Source organism: Onychomys torridus, chromosome 14 (genome assembly GCF_903995425.1).
Source record: "Onychomys torridus chromosome 14, mOncTor1.1, whole genome shotgun sequence".
Classification (NCBI taxonomy): domain Eukaryota; kingdom Metazoa; phylum Chordata; class Mammalia; order Rodentia; family Cricetidae; genus Onychomys; species Onychomys torridus.
This window is the reverse complement of record NC_050456.1, coordinates 78,138,637-78,160,660: the sequence shown is the minus strand read 5'-3', so window position 1 is coordinate 78,160,660 and position 22,024 is coordinate 78,138,637. Positions and strand designations below refer to the sequence as shown.

Here is a 22,024-nt window from a genome sequence, read left to right as displayed (position 1 = left end):
CATCTGCCATGGGAACACACCTGTAACCCCAGCCTTGGGCTGAGGCAGAAGGATCATGAGTTCAAGGCCAGCCTGGGCTGTGCCAAACCCTGCTTCCAAAAACAGACAATAAAAATATGTATGTACCATTATTGTGATGAGCTCCTTAGAAAAAGATAGAGCAGACATTATTCATGATAAATAAATGGCTCATTTGTGTTAGTATTCACATTAGAAAAATACATACTTCTTGAAATAGACCTTCTCTAGGTAAAATCCATACAAATATAGGTTCAAAGTTCTGCCCAGCATGGTGGGGCATCCCTGTCACCACTCAGGAGATGGAGGAAGACAGATTAGGAGTTCAAGGCCAGTCTGGGCTACATGAGACCAAAAAACAACACCCTACTTGCGCGTGTACACACACACACACACACACACACACACACACACACACACACATGTACACGCACACGCACATGCACACGACTCCTGGTCACTGAGAGGGCTCTGCCTCTGCAGTGTGGAAGGCCCCCATGGCTTCAAGAGCAACTCCTTCTGGCGGGTCAAACCTCAAGACAGAACCCCCGCGTTAGTCTCTAAGATGGCGTTCTCTTCCTGAGACACTTGGATGGTACTTGGATGGGACAAAATAAGCCCACTGGAAGTCCGAATAAAAATCTGCTCCTGTCCCTGAGACAACACTTCCTGGCACACATCAGAAATCTCAAAAGCCAGGGCTTCCCCCACAGCAGCCACAGTCTCTGGCTCTCTCTGGCCATCCGCCTCCCTCCTAGAGAGGAACTGGCTTACATCCCCAGCTTTGCTCCCCACACTGGGACCCCCACTAGTGGACAGTGATCCATCTGGTCCGGAATGAGGCTCTGGCTTGGTCACAGTCTTGAAAACACAGGCAGCTGGCAAGACATTCACAGGCAAGATGTTCTGGAGTGGGAAGGCTACAGCCTCTGCAGGCAGGGCATGGCTGGGGCTGGCCTGCTGCCCACTCCGGTGGGGTGGGCTCATTTCGCTGAAGTCTCCTGCCTCTGCATTTCCTGATTCTCCAAGAAGCAGGGACTCCACTCCTCCACCTGATGATGGGTTACCACAGACACCATTGCTCCTCTGGATGGCCCCAGAATCCTGCTCTACGGTGTGTTCTGGAGCATTCTCTTCAGAAAACACTGACATCTGGGCTGGGGGCAGCTCTCTGGGCTCTGCCACCTGGGGATAAAAAACTGACCTACTGACATGCTGACACAGAAGAGCAGGGTCTGCAGAGCCACTCCTGGCTTCAAAGTCAGCAGATGGCATCACTGAAAGCTGCTGGCCTGCAGACGGTCCACTCCAGGAGCCATCTCCCCACAGCTTCCTTCAGAGCAGGGAGAAGACTTCTCAATGGCTGCAGGGGCAGAACCTGGATGGTACAGGAAAACAACAGTCACTTCCTCATCACGCAATGAGCTGGTCCAAATGAACTGTCTTCAAAGAAGCAGTAATGCAGATTCTCTTTGCTACTTGGGCTAAGCAAAGGTTTTTATTGATACTGTATCTATTCACAAAGGTAGATTTTGTATCAAAAACATGTTCCCAGAGAGTTTTGCAGGCTGACTCCACTGAATGAATGAACAGTGGGTTTCTGGAGGGGAGCCCAGGGGAAAGAGAGGCCTTTCAAAACAGATCCATGGACAACCCCTACCCCAACCCCACCCCTGGAAATCCTGGAAGGTTATTTCAACATAACCTTCCCAGGTACCCAGCCAAGAGCCCCGGTCTTGAAGTCAAGGACCCTGTCACTCAGCCTCAGGAATGTAGGACCACTTGCTGAGAGGAAGTGAACTGTAATTAGATCACTAACTGCAAAGTCCAGATGAAGCTACAAGGGGAAAGTGCCTAAGCACGGGGCGTGCTCCCCACTGTGCTAGAGGGTTCACTGTGCCCACTGAATACAACTGCCTTCCCCGAGGGCAGAGCTACACAGATGGTCTAAAACGGGCATGGCCTCTTCCATTGAAGACCTTAGCATCAGGCCAGAAATCAGATAGTCCTGGTAAGTCTTTGCAGAGGCATGTGAGTACTGCCAATGCTGTATGTTCAAAGTACCTAGTAGACAGGATCCCGTTACAGCCAGAATTAAAGCCAGAATGTCTTCTTTTCAAGTGTTCAGTGCAGCCGTGTCTCAGATGCTAAGCCACAGATACATGTGTCCTTGGGACCCAACTCTGCCCAACCTCTCAGACCAGCCTGAGTCTACTAGCCAGTGATGACCCTTGGGTGCATCTGTGCCTGCCAGTAAGACCACTGAGTATGGGGCAACCCACAAAATATGTGATTTACCCTTGCTGGTGAATGGAGCACATGAGGACCCAGGCTCCTGCGGGCATCCACTGATGGCGGCAGGACACTCAGGGACATCTGTGGGCAGAGCTGCTGTCCGGGCCTTCTTCACTGTGGCCAGCCCTTCCTCTGTGGCCTGCAGAGAAAAGACTCCCTTATCTGAGAGCAGAAACAGCCTAGAGAGGCAGAGAAACTGGGACTGGCAAGGCCAGATCATGCCTCCGACATCTACACAGATGCTCAACACGGTACCACTTACCACCACACCCTGCTCCCTCTCCCTCTTCTGTCCACTGGCTTCCTCCAGCTTCAGGCTGGAGCACTCCGGTGCACTGCTCGGTTGTGTCTCTTTCTTCCTCAGGAATTCTGTGATTCCTAATGACCTGGCAACCTGAAGGGGAACAGGAGAAATAAATTTGGCTTAGAGCAGATGTTGTACAAGTGTGTCAATTCCTATGTCTATGCCTGAGGGGAAATCCAGGAGGTCCCTTTGCACAGGGAAATGAAGTTAACAAGGAGAAAGACAACAGATACAAAGTTCTGTGGAGCAGCTCAGGTGGAGCGCACCATCAGCACAGCCAGCAGGACCTGTGTCAGGAGGAGTTGAACCTCTCCTCACTGTTGTCCCACTAAAGCTGATGCGACCACGGTTCCTCTCTTGCCAGTTGTTCTTTCCCTTCTCTTTCAATTCTTACTCATCTCTTCCTCCCCCATCTGCCTCCTAAAGCTCCCCTCATCTGGCTCCAAGTTTCAGCTGCCTTACAAGGTTTCTGTGAGACTCAGTATGGCTTCTACTTACAAAATGTGTGTGTTTGCCGGGTGGTGGTGGTGGTGGTGGTGGTGGTGGCGGCGGCGGCGGCGGCGGCGGCGGCGGCGGCGGCGCATGCCTTTAATCCCAGCACTTGGGAGGCAGAGCCAGGTGGATCTCTGTGAGTTCGAAGCCAGCCTGGGCTACCAAGTGAGTTCCAGGGAAGGTGCAAAGCTACACAGAGAAACCCTGTCTCAAAAAAAAAAAAAAAAAAAGTGTGTATGTGTGTGTGTGTGTGTGTGTGTGTGTGTGTGTGTATACCAAATGTAAAGGGTAGAGACAGTTTACACTGGAATTTATAAAGAGAACACCCACCAGGTGGTGGCACATACTTTTAATCCCAGCACTTTGGAGGCAGAGTGAATTCGAGGCCAGCCTGGTCTACAGAGTGAGTTCCAGGACAGGCTCCAAAGTTACACAGAGAAACCCTGTCTCAAAAAAACAAAAACCAAATCAAGAGAACACCCTGTGAGACAGGGTGAGGACCAGTAGGAAGGCCAGCAAAACACAACTAATGGAGAAAATTTGGCTTGGTACGTGTAAGCCATGGCCACTGCTCTAAAAGACACATAAAATAAAAATAATCACAACATGAGTGACTATTGTCATCTATGGGGAATCTGTAAAAGGCTTTGAAAAATAATCCATTATATTTATAATACATAATTTTAAAAATCCAAAGGCTCGTTAGGAATATATTCAGGGTTGGGAATGTAAGTAAGTCGGTGGAGCACTTGCCTGGAATTCACTAGGCTGAGTTTGATTTCCAGGACCACATACACAGGACACAGTGGGAAAAATGGTAATCTCAGCACTCAGAGGTAGAGGCAAGAAAATCACAAGTTCAAGGTTGAGACTGAAGAGTAGTTAAGCTCAGTAGTTAAGAGTATCCTTTGCTCTTCCAGAGGACCTGGGTTCAATTCCCAGCACCCAGATGGCAGGTAACAACAATCTACAACTCCAGACCAGGAGACCTGACGTCCTCTTCAGGCATCAGGCACCCACAGAGTACAAGACATACAATGTGCTGGTTGGTTGTGTGTCAGTGTGACACACACCTAGACATAGCCAGGAAGAGGTAACCTTAATTGAAAAAAATGTCTCTATAAAACTAACCTGTAGGTGAGACTCTGGGGAATTTTTCTGATTAAGGATTGATGTGGGAGAGCCCAGGTTCTAGGAAAGTGGTCCTGGATGATATAAGAAATCAGGCTGATGCCAGGCGGTGGTGGCACACGCCTTCAATCCCAGCACTCGGGAGGCAGAGCCAGAGGCCAGCCTGGACTACAGAGTGAGATCCAGAATAGGCACCAAAAACTACACAGAGAAACCCGTCTCAAACCACTCCCTCAAAAAGAAAGAAAGAAAAGAAATCAGGCTGAGCAATCGATGGGGAGCAAGCCGGTAAGCAGCAGCATCCTTCCCGGCCTCTGCTTCAGCTCCTGCCTCCAGTTTCCTGTCCTCAGTAGTGGAGTGTGTGTTATAAGCTGAAATAAACACCTTTCTCCCAGGTTTTGGTCACAGTGCTTTATCGTCTCAATCAAAACCATAATTTGTGCAGACAAAACACCCATACATATAAAATAATTTTTTAGAGTCCAAGGTCATCCTTCTCTACATAGAAAATTCAAGACTAACAATGGTGACCAGTAACAGCCCCCCCCAACCACCCAAAAAGCCCCAAACCAGCCATCCAACCGTGACGGTCTGAAGGAGAACAGCCCCCCAGGCTCAGAGGTGGAACTGTCTGAGGACTAGGAGGTGTGGTCTTGTTGCGGGGCTGTGTCACTGGGGTAAGCTTGAGGTTTCAGAAGACTCACGCCATTCTCAACGTCCTCTCTGCCTCCCGCTTGTGGATCAGAATGTGAGCTCTTGTTTTGAGTGATGGAAAAGCCCCACAAATGGACAGTTGTATCAGGCATAGTATCATGAATGTAAGAAATCAATATAATTAATGTAATTAATGAAAAAAAACACACCAAAAGGTGAGCTCTTAGGCGCTCCTGCCCTCATGCCTTTGCTGCACCATCATGGGCTCTACTCTCTGAAAAAACAAGTCAATTAAATGCTTTATTTATTTTTATTTATTTACTTTTGTTATTCTGTTTTTTGAGACAGGGTTTCTCTATGTAGCATTGGTCATCCTGGAACTCACAGAGATCCACCTGCCTCTTCCTCCTGAGTGCTGGGATTAAGGGCGTGCGTCACCACCACCCAGCCCAATGCTTTTTTAAAAATAAGTCGCCTTGCTCATGGGGTTTTATCACAGCAACAGAAAAGTGGTAAGACACCCTATCGCAGCACAGACCGAGGTAGCTGCCATGGGAATGGACACACAGGAAGCTCCATCAGGTTAGTGGGAAGGAAAGGCAGCTATGGGCCACACAGCCTCTTTTCTTTTTAAGACTTATTTATTTAAGCGTATGAATGTTTTGCTCACATATATATGCCAGTGCACTGTGTGCACGCCTGTTGCTCCTGGAGGTCAGAAGAAGATATCCGATGCCCTGGAACTGGAGTTACAGGTGATTGTGAGCCACCATGTGAGTTCTAGGAATTGAACCTGGGTCCTCTGCAAGATCAGGAAGTACCCTTAACTGCTGAGCCATCTCTCCAGGCCTCCACACTGCCTTTCTAAGCACTACACTACCTGTGTAACAGTTTGTTTTAAATACAGGAGACTATGTTGCTCCTTGGCAGCAGTGTGAGAGCCAGAAAGTACCACTTAAATCAGAGGAGGTCACTGAGACCCAGGGGCGGGTGCAGGTCTGTCAGGGCTGGCGAGGGGGTTTGCTTCGTACACAGTGGGGCCAGAGCTGAGTTCTAAAAGAAATCTATCCGAAACAAGTCAGGCCATCTTAGCCTCAAACTTATGTTTTGAAAAAAGCTCAACCTAGCCAAAGGCAGCAGGGTGATGACATAAGAATTGCCTCAAAACAACCAGAGACATAAGTACTAGCCTTGTGATACACAGGAAACCAGGCCCCAGAGAGAGCGGTCCATAGGTGAGTGCACCCGCCACTCTGGCAGAGGCCTCCGGGTTCTGTTTCCAGCACCCACCTGGTGGCTCACAACTACCTGTAACTCTAATCTTACTGGATACAACACCCTCTCCTGTCCTCCCTGACCACCAGGTACAAACATGGAACACAGGTATAGATGTAGGCAAACATCATACACAGAGGATAAATCTAATAAATGCTTTTTTAAAAAAGAAAGAAGCTGGCAGGGGGCCCACACCTTTAATCCCAGCACTTGGGAAGCAGAGACAGATGGATCTCTGAGTTTGAGGCCAGCCCGGTCTATAGAGTGAGTTCCAAGACAGCCAGGGCTATAAAACACAGTGAAACCCCATCTCAAAAAGAGAAAGAGAGAGAGAGAGAGAGAGAGAGAGAGAGAGAGAGAGAGAGAGAGAGAACCCTGAACATCAGTGCACGGGGACTGTGGTGCTACCCCTGCTGGTATCAAGGCATAGGGGACTGTGGTGTTCTTGGTTTTCTTTGAGCTATTACAATGTTCAGTTCCTGGTGGGTTCACAGTCCCATATTAATAAAACAAAAACTTCACTGGACAGGACAAGGCCACCCAGTGGCTAAGTATGAAGATGTCTTACTAACAACACCCTCCCTTGTTCACAGACTCCTTCCCTTCGCTAACTAAGAGCAATGCTTTGCCCCTCAAGATGGCACCTCGTCATTGTTTATCTCCAGGGGCTCCTGAGAACACAGGCCAGAGCTGCTGAGGTAATCCTGACACATTCTCTTCACCACGTCATACAACTCTTCAAACTCCTTGTACACAGCAGGAAAGATAGGCTTCGCTCCGGGACTTCTCTCAACCTTTTGAAGATGAAGATGAGCAGAGTTCAAGGGAGGTAATGACAGGGACGGCAGAAAATAACCCTGGAGACGGAGGGAGCTGAGCGCCTCACCCCTCTAGTGCTCAGTGGCCAGCACTTCCACTTCCTCTACTTCCTAGTGGTGCCCATGTATGCCACCACCATGTGCCACCACCATGCGCAGCTCGGAGAGGCCAGCTTGGGGGTGTTGTCAGGAAACAAACCCGTAGGGTGAAGGCCACAAACCCTGGGACTAGGGTGACCCCACAGGGAGCATACAGTTGGCAAAAAGGCACCTTTAGCTCCTAAGGCCACCATGGTTTTCTCACCTACTTGCTCCCTCACAAAGTTCAAGTCGTCAGGGAGTTAACAGTGGCTTGCTGAGACACCCACAGACAGGCTCTGGGACTAGAGCTCTCTTCAGTTCTGTCCTCAGGAAGGAAAATAAACTATTCCAAATGGCCTGCTGCATTCTAAAGTAGGGAGGCCAGCTCATGCTATGCTCAAGTTAACCTCTAACTTGACATACTACAGGGTCTCACCTTCACCACAAGAAGTTCATACAGGGTCACCACCTGAGCCAGCTGAGGCAGGACCAATTCCACCAGCTCCTCTCGGCCACACTGCTTGAGAGCCTGCAAAGAGTTGGCCACCTTAGACTGGAGTTGGTGTGACTTGGGCAGAAAGATCCCCAGAATCCAGCTGTGCAGTTTCACGCTGTTGCCCAACAATAGAACCGCATGGTCAATTCTAGCTTCAAATACGCTGCCCTACAGGAGAAGCGGCCAACTACAAGTGCCAGGGGCTCAGGTGCAGAGGAGGGCACACGGCTGCAGAGGAGGGCACACAGCTGCAGAGGAGGGCACACAGCTGCAGAGGAGGGCCACACAGCTGCAGAGGAGGGCACACAGCTGCAGAGGAGGGCCACACAGCTGCAGAGGAGGGCACACAGCTGCAGAGGAAAGCACACAGCTGCAGAGGAGGGCCACACAGCTGCAGAGGAGAGCCACAGCTGCAGAGGGGGGCACACAGCTGCAGAGGAGGGCACACAGCTGCAGAGGAGGGCCACACAGCTGCAGAGGAGGGCCACACAGCTGCAGAGGAGGGCCACACAGCTGCAGAGGAGGGCCACACAGCTGCAGGCAGTACCCAGGACTGGCAGGCAGGCAGGCAGGCAGATGGGTGGAAAAGCAGCCCATGCTAGGCTGGGAGAAGCCCAAAGAGTTAGATTTCCTTCCAGGGGTGGCATACGGAAGGAGGTTATGCTCTGTTAAAGGTTGGGTGTTGCTATGTTGCCTAGGTCAGCCTCAAGGTTTAGTCTTAAATGGGCCTCAGGCCTTAGTCCTCTGGGGATTACCAGTATGCATCAAAGTGCCTGGTGCTGGAAGGAGGTTTTAGGCAGGTGGTACAAGGAGAGGAGGGTGTGGGTCTGCAGGGGGCACAGCAACAAGGGCAACAACAACATAAAAGCAAGAAGGAGAGGACTTGTTAACAAGGGAGATGCAGCAGACAGGCACGGAGAGAGCCTATCAGGTCCAAGATAGGGATGTGGGTGGGTCAGAGAGAAGAAAGAGGCAGAGCCAGGGTAGCAGCTTAGCCTATAAGCTCAAACACTTGGAAAGCTTGAGGTAGAAAGATTGGCAGGGCCAGCCTGGACTCCATAATGGAAGTTTGAGGCCAGCCTGGGCTACACAGTGAACAATGTCTCAAAAAACTAAACAAGTGCTGGTGGTCTCTTCGATCCAGGAAGTGGGGAGAGACAGATGTTCATGTCTCTGTTGCTCTGTGGGTCTCTCAAGTTTATTCCCTAATATTTACTCCTGAGTTATATTTTTTTAATAAAATGAAAAAAGAGCTGGGCAGTGGTGGCACATGCCTGTAATCCCAGCACTAGGAGGCAGAGCCAGGTGGATCTCTGTGAGTTCAAGGCCAGCCTGGTCTACAGAGCAAGATCTAGGACAGACACTAAAACTACACAGAGAAACCCAGTCTCAAAAAACCTAAAAAAAATAAAAATAAAAAAATAAAAATCACAGATTCCTTCAGGGGGCTGGAGAAATGGCTCAGTGGCCAAGAGCACTGGCTGCTCTTCCAGAGGACCCAGGTTCAATTCCCACATGGCAGCTCACAACTGTAACTCCAGTTCCAGGGGATCCAACACCCTCACACAGAATATATACAGGCAAAACTCCAGTGCACATTAAATATAAATAAACCTTTGAAAAAAAAAAACCAAAGCAAACAAACAAAAAAAAAACCCAACAACCAAACCAAAAAAAAAAAAAAAACCTAATCAAAAACAAGGAAGAGGAAGGGAAGGGAGAGGAGGGGAGAGGAGAAAGAGAAGAAGAGATGGGGCTTCTAACTGGAGCACCTAGGGGCCCTCCATATCGCAAGGCTAGACGGGACACCAGCTGGTGCACTCTCCATAACATGGAGGATAGGGTAGTACACAGCCCACCCAGGTAGAGAGTTTTCTTTCTTTTGGGGTGGGATTGGTTTTGTTGGAGAAAGTATTTCACTATGTAGCCCTGGCTGGCCTTGAAGTCCCAGAGATCTGACTGCTTCTGCCTCAAGTCCTGAGATCAAAGGTGTATGCCCAGCCCCTGGTGAGTTTTCTGATGAGAAATGTGAGGCTCCAGGGGCAGGTCTAATCAGCAAGTACAAACATGGGAATCTGCAGATTGGAAACACCAAGTGTGTGAGGTGTGGGGCAGTCATGTGGCCCAGGCCTAGAGAGAGTACTCAGGAGCTGCCAATACCTGAGGGGACCAGAGAAGCTAAAGAAATAACTTATTGGCAGGACAAAAGTCTTTCACTACAGGGCCTGCAGGATAGCTCAGCCGCGCAAGCCTGGCACATGAGTTCCATCCCCAGAACCCAGGTGGAAGTGGAAGCAGAGAACCAACTCTGTAAAGTTGATCCCCACATACCCACAGTTGCACATGAATGCCTGCGCAAGCCACTCTCGTGCATACATGCACATGCACTAAATAAGTATGTTTAACTTCAACCTTCAAAAGCTCTTAGGAAAATACAACCTTATGGGTTCAGCTCTATGGATGAGCAGGAAGGTCGGTTTATAAGGTGTTACCTTGCCATGACTTAAACTCTGGGCAAGTTTTGGACAGCTGTCACCTCTTTAGTGTTAGCTCAGTGAGAACATCACCCAAGAGCTATGACCATCACTGTCCCTACTTCCTGCCAGAGTGGCCGCTATGTCTAGTTTATACATACTGCCCCTCCATAACCTCCATAACCAGAGCTGGGTCTGATCTGTTATGGGCACACAGTTCGTGTACAAATAAATGTGAACTTCTGGGGGTGGGGATTCTCATCTAAGAGAGTCAGAGTGTCCCTGCTCACAGCAATCACTCAACTGTAGGACAGAGAGGGTCTTGTCAGGAGGACAGAGTGCTACCACAGGCATTTATGCAGAGTTTGGGCCAGCCTCACTGCCCCTGACACCTGGACTCTCGTTCTGGCCTGAAGCCACCCTGAGCAACTTGCTTTCCTGGGGTTTCAGCTGCTCATCTGTTAAGGTGGGAGACCGCTGTAAGATAAACGAGAGGAGGCTGACTCAGTGCTTAGCAGAAACACGGAAGGAGTGGAGCTGAGCTCCCTCACAGAAAATGCTCTATAATCGGTGCTGATGCTAATGCCAACCACTAACTCCAAAGGTTCTTTCTATCTCACATCTCAACAGTCAATCATCCAACATTGCCAGGACACAAGGGAATGGAGCAAAGTTGCAATTTGTAACATCACATTGTGCCTAAGGCATGTTCTAGGAAAACCACTCTCTAGAAACCTAAGTCTTAACCACTGAGCCAACTCTCTAGCCCCATGGCCTGGAACTCTCAACCCTCTTGCTTCAGCCTCCCGAGTGCTGGTGTTTCTAGTGTGCACCACTACACGAGGCTAGGATGTTGGTATTTTACTTTTAACTTCAGAAACCTGACAGTGTGCCAGGGATGCTGGCCCAGACCTGTAAGACCAGCACTCAGGAGACTGAAGCAAATAGACTGAGAGATCAAGGCTAGAGGGAGCCTACACACTGTGAGCCTGTCTCCAAACAAACAAGAAACAGGGAAGGCGGGTAGGAAGTTGTTACAGACTGCATCACATGCATGCTTCAAGCACACTGTATCAGAGCAAGTTACCTCCCGGAGCTGCACTTCCCTGGAGAGGCTCAGCCCTGAAGGCGCAGCACTGTCGCTGTTTGGTGGGACACCTCCGCTCTGCTGGAGGCTGGCTGGGCTGGACTCTGCCTGGCTTGCCCAACTTCCATTCCTAGGTTCTAGGTATTTCTTTGGTCTCAGAAGTGCTGGGGGACTTCTACTTTCTGATTCAGGTACCACTGTCTCTTCAACTTCAGCAGGCTGACCATTCTAGATAGTGTTGCACACCCAAAAACAAAACAAAAGGAGATTTTGAAAAGTCATACACTATATGCCATCATGCAAACCTTACAGCAAAAAAAAAAAAAAAAGTCTAGTTAAATGCAAAGAACTTTCAACACCACTTTTCTTTAGTTAACATTCTGTAACTACAATTATACATTTTCAACACCACTTTTCTTTAGTTAACATTCTGTAACTACAATTATACATTTTCAACACCACTTTTCTTTAGTTAACATTCTGTAACTACAATTATACATTTAAACTTTCCCTGTTGGGGAAAGGAGGCAGAGGCCAGGATCTCTGTGAGTTCAAGTTCAGCCTGGTTACACAGTTCTAGGACAGCCAGAGCTACATGCATTGTGAGACCCTGTCTGGAAAAATAAAACAAAACAACAACAAAAGAACGGAATCCACGAGGCTGGAGGGATGGCTCAGGAGTCAACAGTGCTGGGCTGCTCTTCCAGAAACCAGAGCTCTAATCCCAGCACCCATGTGGTGGCTCACAACCATTTGTGACTCCAGTTCCAGGGACCCAATGCCCTCTTAGGACAAAATGCACACACATGGTGCACAGACATACATGTAAAGAAAATACCCGTAACACATAACATTAAATTAATTAAAAAGGGGAAGGGAGGAAGCCACTAGGTGGAAATGTTGTGACGGAGTAAGTTGGGAATTTGGCTAGGGAACTAAGCCCACGAAGATGGGCTCAGCTTAGAATTCCAGAATTCCCACTTGCCAGTGCAGTTGCCATTAGCAGGGCCACCACCATGAGGTTCAACTGCGTGTGCCCCTTCTGAACTCAGAAGAACAACTATCTTCTCTTCCTCCTCCTCCTCCTCTTCTGACCTTTTCTTTCCAGTGCTGCCCAAAGCCCAAGTCTGATCTTAGACTTCCTGAGAAACATTCTGGGCTTCTTACTGGTTCTCTGGGGCTCCCCTCCCCACATGCGCCCCCCCCCCCTGCAGCCCCCCCCTCCCCACATGCAGCTCCACCCCGGGCTGCCTCATCTCCAGCAGCCCGGCTTTTGTTCCTCTCTTCTCCATCTCCTTAGTTTGCCTTCCCTGGGCCTTCTTTAAACTCGAGTAAACTGTCCTCGAGCTTTGCTTGTATCAGTTCTTAAATTCTTTGTTAATGAGACTAAGACGCCTAAGAGGGGACCCCAATTTCCCAGAGGGAACCCCAGTTCCCCAGCTATCATGCAATGGCTCTGCCGGGACCCGGAGATTCCCATCAACACTTCTTTTCTGCCTTTTAATTGTTTAATTGGCAGGAAAAAATGGACTCATTCCTGCACCCCCTAGACAGCGTCAACAGGACGTGTCTCAAAAAACAAAACCAAGGGGCTGGAGTGAAGGCTCAGGGGTTAAGAGCACTGGTCGCTCTTCCAAAGGACCGGGTTCAATTCCAGGCACCCACATGGCAGCTCACAAGTGTATGTAACTCCCACTCCAGGGCATCCTCACACAGATATACAAGCAGGCAAAACCCCAATACACATTTAAAAAAAATCTTTAAAAAACAACAACTTGGTAGCATATGTCTTTAACTGCAGCATTCCTGAGACAGGCAGATCTCTGTGAGCTCCAGGCCAGCCTGCTCTACAGAGTGAGTTCCAAGCCAACCAGGACTACACAAAGAAACCCTGTCTCAGAAACAAAAACAACCACCACCAAAAAAGGGCAGAGTAACTTAGGAGAGTCAAATAACTGGCCGATTCTGGTTGGTTAACGTGGAGACCTGTGGTTCAGATTCTCCAGGCAGACAGGCAATCTACAGCTGTTTTCAGGGGTTAGCCTCTGTTCCCCCTGGTCAAGAAGGGGCAGGATGCCTTCCATCTTCATAAATCTATGTCCTACTTTTGGCAAATAGAGGGAGAGCTCAATAATCCTTCATAACAGGTACCATCTGCTCTCCAACACCACACCACTGGCCTCCATACAACTTGAGAAACAGAATGGCTTTTTTTAAATTTTGTTTTGTTTTTTGTTGTTGTTTTTTGAGAAAGGATTTCTCTGTGTAGCCCTGGCTATCCTAGAACTCGATCTGCAGACCAGGCTGACCTTGAACTCACAGAGATCCACCTGTTTCTGCCTCTCAAATGCTGGGATTAAAGTCATGTGCCATCACCCAGCTCGGAGTGGCTTTTCAAAAATTGAAGCTTAGCTGGGCGGTGGTGGCACATGCCTGTAATCCCAGCACTCAGGAGGCAGAGGCAGGTGGATCTCTGTGAGTTCGAGGCCAGCCTGGTCTACAGAGCTAGTCCAGGACAGGAACCAAAGCTACAGAGAAACCCTGTCTCGAAAAACCAAAATAAATAAATAAATAAATAAAATAAAATAAAAAATTGAAGTTTACCAGGGCTAGAAAGATGGCTTAGTGGTTAAGAGCCACCAGACCTGAGTTTGGTTCCCAGGACCCTCATCAGGGTGTGTGTGCGTGCATAAAATTTTTAAAAATCATAACAAGACTAGAGCTTTCCTTCTATGAAAGGCTACAGTGTAGGCTCTGAAGCCAAAAGCTTTGGTCTGACTCCACTTGGGACTGAGACCTAGAAGTGCTGGGGCTGGGCTCGATCAGTCACCCCTCTGGGCCTCACTGCAGCACATCCAGTAGGAGTGCTCATTGAGAAAACGTGCAGGGCTGGGTGTACGGCACAGGCTTTAATCCCAGCACTGGGGAGGCAGAGGCAGAGGCAGGGGGATCTCAGAAAGAAAGAAAAGAAACGGTACAGGTCCAGGCACGGCCCAGTGGCAGCCCCTGCCTCGAAGCCCATGTCCTTGAGAGCAGTCCTTATCACTAAGACTGACTGGAAGTGGGGGGAGGGGAGACAGAGAGAGGAGGAGGCGTACAATGAAGGAGAAGCTGACACCCTTGACACAGGGACTGCCCAATGCCTGCACAACACAAATGGTAGCTGTACTGTTGACTCCAACGCTGAAGGGAAGATAACATTTCCAATCCTATCACAAGGCTGTCCCAGGACTCTACCACCAGGCCCAAGTACAGATCCCCTGGGCCCAAATGTTATCTGTCAGGACCCCAAAGTACTAATGTTAAGCAAACTAGCTACCAGCTTCACCCACCTTAGAAGCCCCTGATCCACTGCTGGGAAAGAGGCTACAGCAGGCAGGCACTTCTTCCCACTACGGATTATGCCCCAAACCTGACCTTTCCCACATGTCATACAGATCGGATCTAGACAACCATGGCCATGGCCATGTTCACCAAATGTTCTCACCAAGCAGGGCCACGGGCAAAAGACACACGCCTCCCATTTGTTCAGCATCAGTGTGACAACCGTGGGTCTGGGGCCCTCAGGACTCGGGCCTGAGCCCCATCTGACACTGTTAACATTGAACTGAAGGAGGGTCGGGGAAAGCTCAGATAACCGCTCAGTCACCAACAGAAATGTTACCTGCAGGACACGCCTCGCTGCCGCTGCCTCTTCTGCGCAGAGAACAGCTGGTGTGGGCAGCGTGGGGGAAGCCAGGCCTCGGGTCTTGGAGTCTATGCACCCCAGGGTCAGGCTCCCATTAGCTTCCTCTGACTGCAACAGCTCAGGCTCCAGCTGGCCGTGGCCTGGGTTGAGTTTAAAATGCCTCGCCAGTCCCCCCTTTCCTATGTATGACTTTTCACAAGTCTGACACTTAAAGGCCTTGGGCCTCAGGGCACAGCCCTCAATGTCAAAGCGCCCTGGCTTCTCCCTCTCTTCCTCCTCGTCCACACTCAGCTCAGAGTAGTCGTCAGAATCTGACAGGTGCCCATCTGCTAAGTCCTCTGTTTTGATGAATTTATAATCTCTGGCTTTATATTTGGGAGGCCGGGATATCCGTCCAGAGCGGGTTTTCACCTTTAAAGATTTCTTCAACTTCTCGGTATGTGCTGCGTGCAAGCTGGAAATGAACAGACGTGCTGAACTGGACCGGACAGGGGCTACGGCAGGCGGGTCAGAGGCTGCCAAAGGGCTCAGAGTGACACCATGCCCATTTGCCGCCTGGGGGGCCTTGCCTCTCCTTGAAGGGACTGGCTGCAGGGCTGGCAGCGGCTTCTGTACCAGCACCCGAGGGGCAGGAGGTTGAGGGGAACCTCTGAGGAAGCGCAGCTGTGACCCAGTCCTCCCCAGGGCCTGCACCCTGAGCAGCTGAGGGCCGGAGACGCAGAGCCCCAGGCTGGAGCTTCTCCCCGGTAGCGGACTTGGTCTTGCCGTTTTGGGTGGGATGGTGGCCAGAGGGGGCATTGGCCTTTCCTTTGTGTCACCAGCTGTCACCTTGACACAAATGGCTTCAAGTTGCTTAAACACGAAAAGAAAGCGGGAGAAAGAAAAGAAGCATTACATTTCTCAACATCTGTACTGCCCTCACTTCCTGCCCCCAAGCTGTGAGCTACCTAAAGCAGGTGCAGAGAACTGAACTTGGATCCTCTGAAAGAACAGCACAGGCCCTTAACCACTGAGCCATCTCTACAGCCCTCCCTTTTTTATTTTTTGGTGTGTGTGTGTGTGTGTGTGTGTGTGTGTGTGTGTCTGTGTATGTGTTTGTCTGAATGTAAGCTATGTGTTTCAGGTGCCTGAAACTGCCAGAGGAGATCAGGTCCTCTGAAGCTGGAGTTGTTACAGGTGAGCTGCTAACATGTGTGACAGGAACAGAACTAGGTCCTCTGGGAGAGCATGAAACATCCCTAACCACTAAGCCATCCCTTCAGCCTTCTTGACAGTTGTTTTTTTTTTTTTAAACTTTATAACAGTATCAAAGATGACTGGAGAGATGGCTCAGAGGTTAAGAGCACTGGCTGTTCTTCCAGAGGACCTAGGTTCAATTCCCAGCACACACACATCACAGCTCACAAACATCTATCACTTCAGTCCCTGGGTATCTAAAGCCCTCATACACATAAAAGAAATTTTAAGAAGAAAAAAAAAATCATAGTCAAGTATGGCAGTACAGATCTTTAATCCCATAATTAATTTAATCCCATGGAGGCAGAACAAGCAGTTCTCTGTGAATTTCAGGCCTGTCGTGGGTACAGTGAGATCCTGTCTCAAAAGATAAAACATGCCAGGCAGTGGTGGCGCACACCTGTAATCCCAGCACTCGGGAGGCAGAGGCAGGCGGATCGCTGTGAGTTCGAGGCCAGCCTGATCTACAGAGCTAGCTCCAGGACAGCTAGGGCTGTTACACAGAGAAACCCTGTCTCAAATAACCAAAAATAAATAAATAAATAAAACTAAATATTTATTTTAAATAAATACATAAAACTAAATATTTATTTTAAATAAATACATAAAGCAAAATAGTATCATCTCAATTTGGGAGTGGTGACATACACACTTGTAACCTCAGCAATCAGGAGGGTGAGGCAGGAGAATTGCCACAGGTTACAGATTGGCCTTGGCTACATAACAATATGTTATGTATCTATCTTAACATCAACCATCAAGAAAGTAGACAAAGCCATCTCCTGTAGGCTGACTGCATGTTCAAGACTCTCAAAGGAGGTTGTCCTTTGAGAAATCCATCCTCGTGGATCCATGCAGCTCAAAGTAGTTCACTGTCTCTGCAACGCTGAGCTCATCATCGTCCTGTTGATGGAGAGGTGCTTTCTAGCCATTTCTATCATCTGCTCAGAACCTCACTAGTGTGCATGTGTTTCCATGTCTGAGTTTCTCCCGGAACACACACCTACAAGTAAAGTTACAGTTTCAACAGTTTTTGTTGTTGTTTTTCAATCCAACAAAAACTTAACTGTTTCTTTGACCCATCAGTTCACTTTCTGGATCCCAGGTTTGAGGCAGCGCTGTCTGTAATGGTCAGACACCTACCTAAGTAAAGGGCCGCCCTCAACATCACCCCACGAGTACTTACTGAGCTGAGTGGAAGAGTCAGGGGCAGCAGGAGAGAAGAGGTCCCTGCTCCTGCAGAACAGAATTAACTAGCATTTCTTCCAGGGAGGGTCACCAGCCAGGTCATGAGTTTATACCCTCAGCACAAATTAAAACCCTGGACTGGTTGGCCACTTGTCATGGGAGGCTATCCTGTACACTGGAGGATACTGGGTGGTGGATTTGGGATGCATCCCCAAATCCTCTCTGCTCTGCCTTGACCCACCAGATGCCAGGAACATCCCCAAGGTGTGACAATATCTGTGTTTCTCCAGGGCTGGGGATGCAGCTCCAATGATCTGAGACCAGCAAACCCTCTTCAGACCCAATCCTCTACCAGTGGGGGGTTGGCAACAGTATCACACAGGATAGAACTGTCACTGCAGTCAAGCTGGAATGCCTCTTGTCTGCATGCCTGGTACACTATTACAAACAGCAGACTCTCTTTGTAATTGTGGCATATGAAGAAGTATATAGAGTAGGTGCAAACGTCCTGTGAGCGCCCAATTCCTGGGCTACATTTGACTCAATGACAGCTAGTTTTACTGTGCACATCTTCAAGAACCAATGCTTCATCCACTTCACTATAAGTTACACAGAATATTTCTCCAAGCTCTTGGGATATTGTGGTGATATTGTGTTCCCCAAAATATTGTGTGACCCTAATAAACTTATCTGGGGTCACAGAACAGAACAGCCACTAGACATAGAGACCAGAAAATGGTGGCGCACACACCTTTAATCCTATCACTTGGGAGGAGGCAGAGATCCATCCGGATCTCTGTGAGTTTAAAGCCACACTAGAAACAGCCAGGCATGGTGACTCACGCCTTTAATCCCAGGAAGTGATGGCAGAAAACAGAAAGGTATATACAGCATGAAGACCAGAAACTAGAAGCTTTTGGCTGGTTAAGCTTTTAGGCTTTAGAGTAGCAGTTCAGCTGAGATTCATTTGGATAAGGACTCAGAATCTTCCAGTCTGAGGAAATAGGATCAGCTGAGGAATTGGCAAGGTGAGGTGGCTGTGGCTTGTTCTGCTTCTCTGATCTTCCAGCATTCACCCCAATACCTGGCTTCAGGTTTGGCTTTATTAATAAGAACTTTTAAGATTCTTGCTACAGGATATACCAGATATCATAAGAATGAACGCATACACGCATACCTTGTTTTAGGGAAACTGGTCTAATTGATTGATCTGATATCCTGACTGACTTAAGATGTGTACCATGAGTGGAGCACTTGATACTTTGTGTCTGTTTCATTCAGCATAAGTCCCTAAATCCCTCTGGCACTCATTTCTAAACATCAGCTAAGTCCTGGTCTCACCCTGGGGTCTCTCTTGCCCTTCCTCAATTACTGAAGTTCTGTAAGTTTCTCTCTCCTGGGACAGATTCCCCAGAGCTGTCTTTTCAAAAGTTTCACTGATGACTCTAAAAGCAGACAGATCTCCAGGGGCAGATAATAATGTCACAGTGATACAACAGAGGCGTTAGAGAATGTCCCAGAAGAGATCATCTGTAAGGTACCTTGAAGGTTGCAGTGGATTTTGTCAGACATGCAAGACACCTTGGTCTAAGGGAAAACAATTGGATTCACAGAATGAATGAGATGTACACAGGTGTTAGCAGAACTGAAGTGTACCTGAAGGGCAGGAACAGGAAAGGTGGGGACCAGAGTCCCGAAGTACCCCAGAGGAATGTGTCCACCACCTTATACTTCTGGGCCACTGTCCCCACAGTGAGCCAGAGTCCTCAGTCCTGGTTATCAGTGAGCCCCGACTATACCCTGGAATGATGCCTCTCCTCTGCTGCCTTTTCAAGCAGAACCAGTCCTTGCAAATCTAGTTCAGATACTGCCTTTTCAACACCGCTTTGTGTTCTGAGACAGAAACTATTCCTTTCTTCTGAATGTATCTTTTTGTACCTGTAGGTTTTGGCCTTGGTTAGATATCATCTGGGTCATGCTTCCCTTCTGGCTAGTTCATAGACTCCTTTAGGGGCAGAGTTCATATCTGCTTGGCCTTTGGGTTTTCATGAAACAGTTTATGCTGGAAGGTCATCAACAGAGCAGGCCACCAAGGTACATTACTGCAAGTTCAGCTTTGACCATCTCCATCAGATCAGCTACCAACCACAATTCTATCAAGCAGACTTTGCTTTTATTTGATGGAAATGATATTATTACCTCTTTCTGAAGCTGTCATATCAAATTCAAAGTTGTGGCCATATTTAGCAGTGTGGTAAAAAAGACCAGGCTCAGGGGCTGGAGAGATGGCTCAGAGGTTAAGAGCACTGACTGTTCTTTCAGTGGTCCTGAGTTCAATACCCAGCAACCACATGGTGGCTCACAACCATCTGTAAAGAGAGATCTGGTGCCCTCTTCTGGTCTGCAGCCATATATGCAGACAGAACATTGTATACATAGTAAATAAATAAATCTTAAAAAAAAAAAAAAAAGACCAGGCTCTAGAGAAGAGCTGCCTGAGAGACCCTGGGCAAAGTCACTCGCCCTCTCTTGAGCTGGTTCCCCAGGGGCTAGAGAGACAGCTCAGTTGTGTTTATCTAGCCACGGAGTAACCCTGAGTTCAGCGCCCAGCACTGCATAAGCTTGGTGTGGGGGTACAGGCATTCTGGAGCCTGCTGAGGAAGTATTAGAAGTTCAAAGTCAGCCAGGCATGGTGGTGTGCCATGGTGGTGCACACCTTCAATGCCAGCAAGGACACAGAGGCAGGCGGATCTCTGTGAGTTCGAGGCCCGCCTGGTCTACAGAGTGAGTTACACAGAGAAACAAGGAGATTCAAAGCCATCTTCAGTCTCACGTCCAATGTGCGGCCAGCCTGAGAAATGAGATCTGATCTCCAATAAATAAACAAAAAGCAAAACACCATCAAGTGCCTGCTGACAACCGTGGCACCCCGTGGCACAGAGCAGAGGCACTCTAAACGGGAGCGGCCACTTTGTGGAGACTGTACCAGTAGTGTTCCATATCCTGACTTGCTGGACAGGGCCTGTGGGGTAGACACTTGCTTCTACAGCAGCACTTCAGTCAGGAAGCTTATCTGGGGCACCATCCTTCCTGCAAACTAACAAGCCAATGCTCAAAGAGGCTCATGCACACTTCTAGAATGCGCTGTTAGGCAGATTCATCCTGCCTTACCAAACTCTAGCAACACAGGTCTCCAGACTTTTCTTAAATTTATGATGTGTGTGTAGGTCGGGGGACAACTTTGTGGGGTCAGTTCTCCGCTTCCACCTTTTCCTGGGAATCAAGCTGAGGTTGCCAGGCTTGGGCGGTGGCAAGTGCCTTTACCCACGGTGTACCTTTACCAAGCTGGGTCATCTTGCTGGTTCAGCTGTCCAAACTTTTTATTTTTTATTTAAATTTAAACTATTCCCTCAACTGGCTGTCCAGTCTCTATGACCAACTGGAAGCAAACCTATGCAGCCGAAAACCACCTCAAATCCAAACTCATGCTGAAGACTACTGCATTCTACTCTCTACCGTATTTATTCTGGTGGAAGTAGCTCTCCCTTTTGGCAGTTCTAAAGTCAGATGTGTTTTGTCATTTCCAACGCCAGCCGGTAAAGAGGATGTGTTTTTACACTTGGCATGAGTACCTCCAGTTTCAGGAGCTGTCTGGATCCTCCCAACAGTGCCTCCGTGTGTTGACCTGCTGCTGTACTGGACAATGTACTGGACTCGGGTTTGCCAAAGTCTACAGCAAACTACTAGAGTGTGTGCTTAAAACTCTGTCCCAGGTCTGGGCTGCTGCGTTCCGGCAGAGCTCACTCACTATGATGTTTGCTTTTAATCTACTCAGTTCTGGACTCCAGTGTCAGGGCTCCGGAACCACCCACTAGAAAGTCCTCCCTTGTTACCCCCAGAACGTGTCTTAGGCTATCCGCTGGGCGTTGAAAGATACGCTTGCCTTTAGTGTAGAACCTACAAGTGCTACATAAATATAAAGCCCTGTAAGCGGAGGCCAGGAGGCTGGGAGGGGCAGGAAGCAGAGGAGGCAGGAGGATGACCCGAAGAGGGCCGGGCGCGCAGGGAGCATCACTGCGCCGTTTCCGCGGAGCTGGAATGTCCTAGGTTCCGGACGCCGGCGACACCGGCCACCTCCGAGTCTCTCCACCCCCCGCGGCGCCTCACCTGGGGCGGCAGCAGGCGCGGGGCTCCGGCGCCGGGTCCCCGCTGCAGGACGGCCTGCTGGGCCGCGTCCCGGAGCCGCTGCGCCGCGTCCTGCAGCACGAAGGGCGGTGGCTGCGCCCGAGTCACCTGCTCCAGGACCCGCCGCAGCTGCTCGGGGTCCAGCGGGGCCACAGGCACGGCGCTGTGGCTCTGGCCCGGAGGAGCCGAGCCACTGCCGCCGCCACTCCCGGGCTCCGCTTCCGCGCCCGCCATGGTGGCCGAAGCGGGGACTCGAACCCGCGTCGCTTGTAGTGGCGGCGCGGAAGTGCGTCACCCGGGACAGGGCGGAATCTACGAGTGCCCGGCAGGCCAAGACATCTCCGAGGCTTGGAAGCGGATCCTGTACTTAATTGCTGCCCCCTCGCGGAGGACGCCGCCGGAGGCCTTGAATGGTTGGATCGTCAGATGTCTCGGGTCCCGGCTGGAGCTCTTCTGGGTTCCAGAGACCCCGACCTACACTAACCCCTACTCCTAAAGTTCAAACGTCTTCCTAGCCCCACCTGATAAATCTGGGGTGATAGGCACGCACTACCACGCCTGGTTCTAGGCGGCGCGGGAGCTCGAACCGACAAACACTCCAC

The 22,024-nt window shown here is 49.5% G+C and overlaps 1 protein-coding gene across 1 annotated transcript; it reads right to left on the bottom strand.

Annotated features, from left to right (window-relative positions):
- Positions 1 to 417: 417 nt before the first annotated feature.
- Positions 418 to 21,697, bottom strand: Znf839 (zinc finger protein 839). Its single transcript, XM_036206647.1, is given in 10 exon segments — positions 418 to 567; positions 570 to 1,316; positions 1,319 to 1,396; positions 2,317 to 2,452; positions 2,576 to 2,707; positions 6,814 to 6,963; positions 7,505 to 7,597; positions 11,126 to 11,353; positions 14,790 to 15,665; positions 21,405 to 21,697. Coding segments are annotated over 10 exon segments (2,784 nt in total). The 5' UTR covers positions 21,657 to 21,697; the 3' UTR covers positions 418 to 475.
- Positions 21,698 to 22,024: the final 327 nt, after the last annotated feature.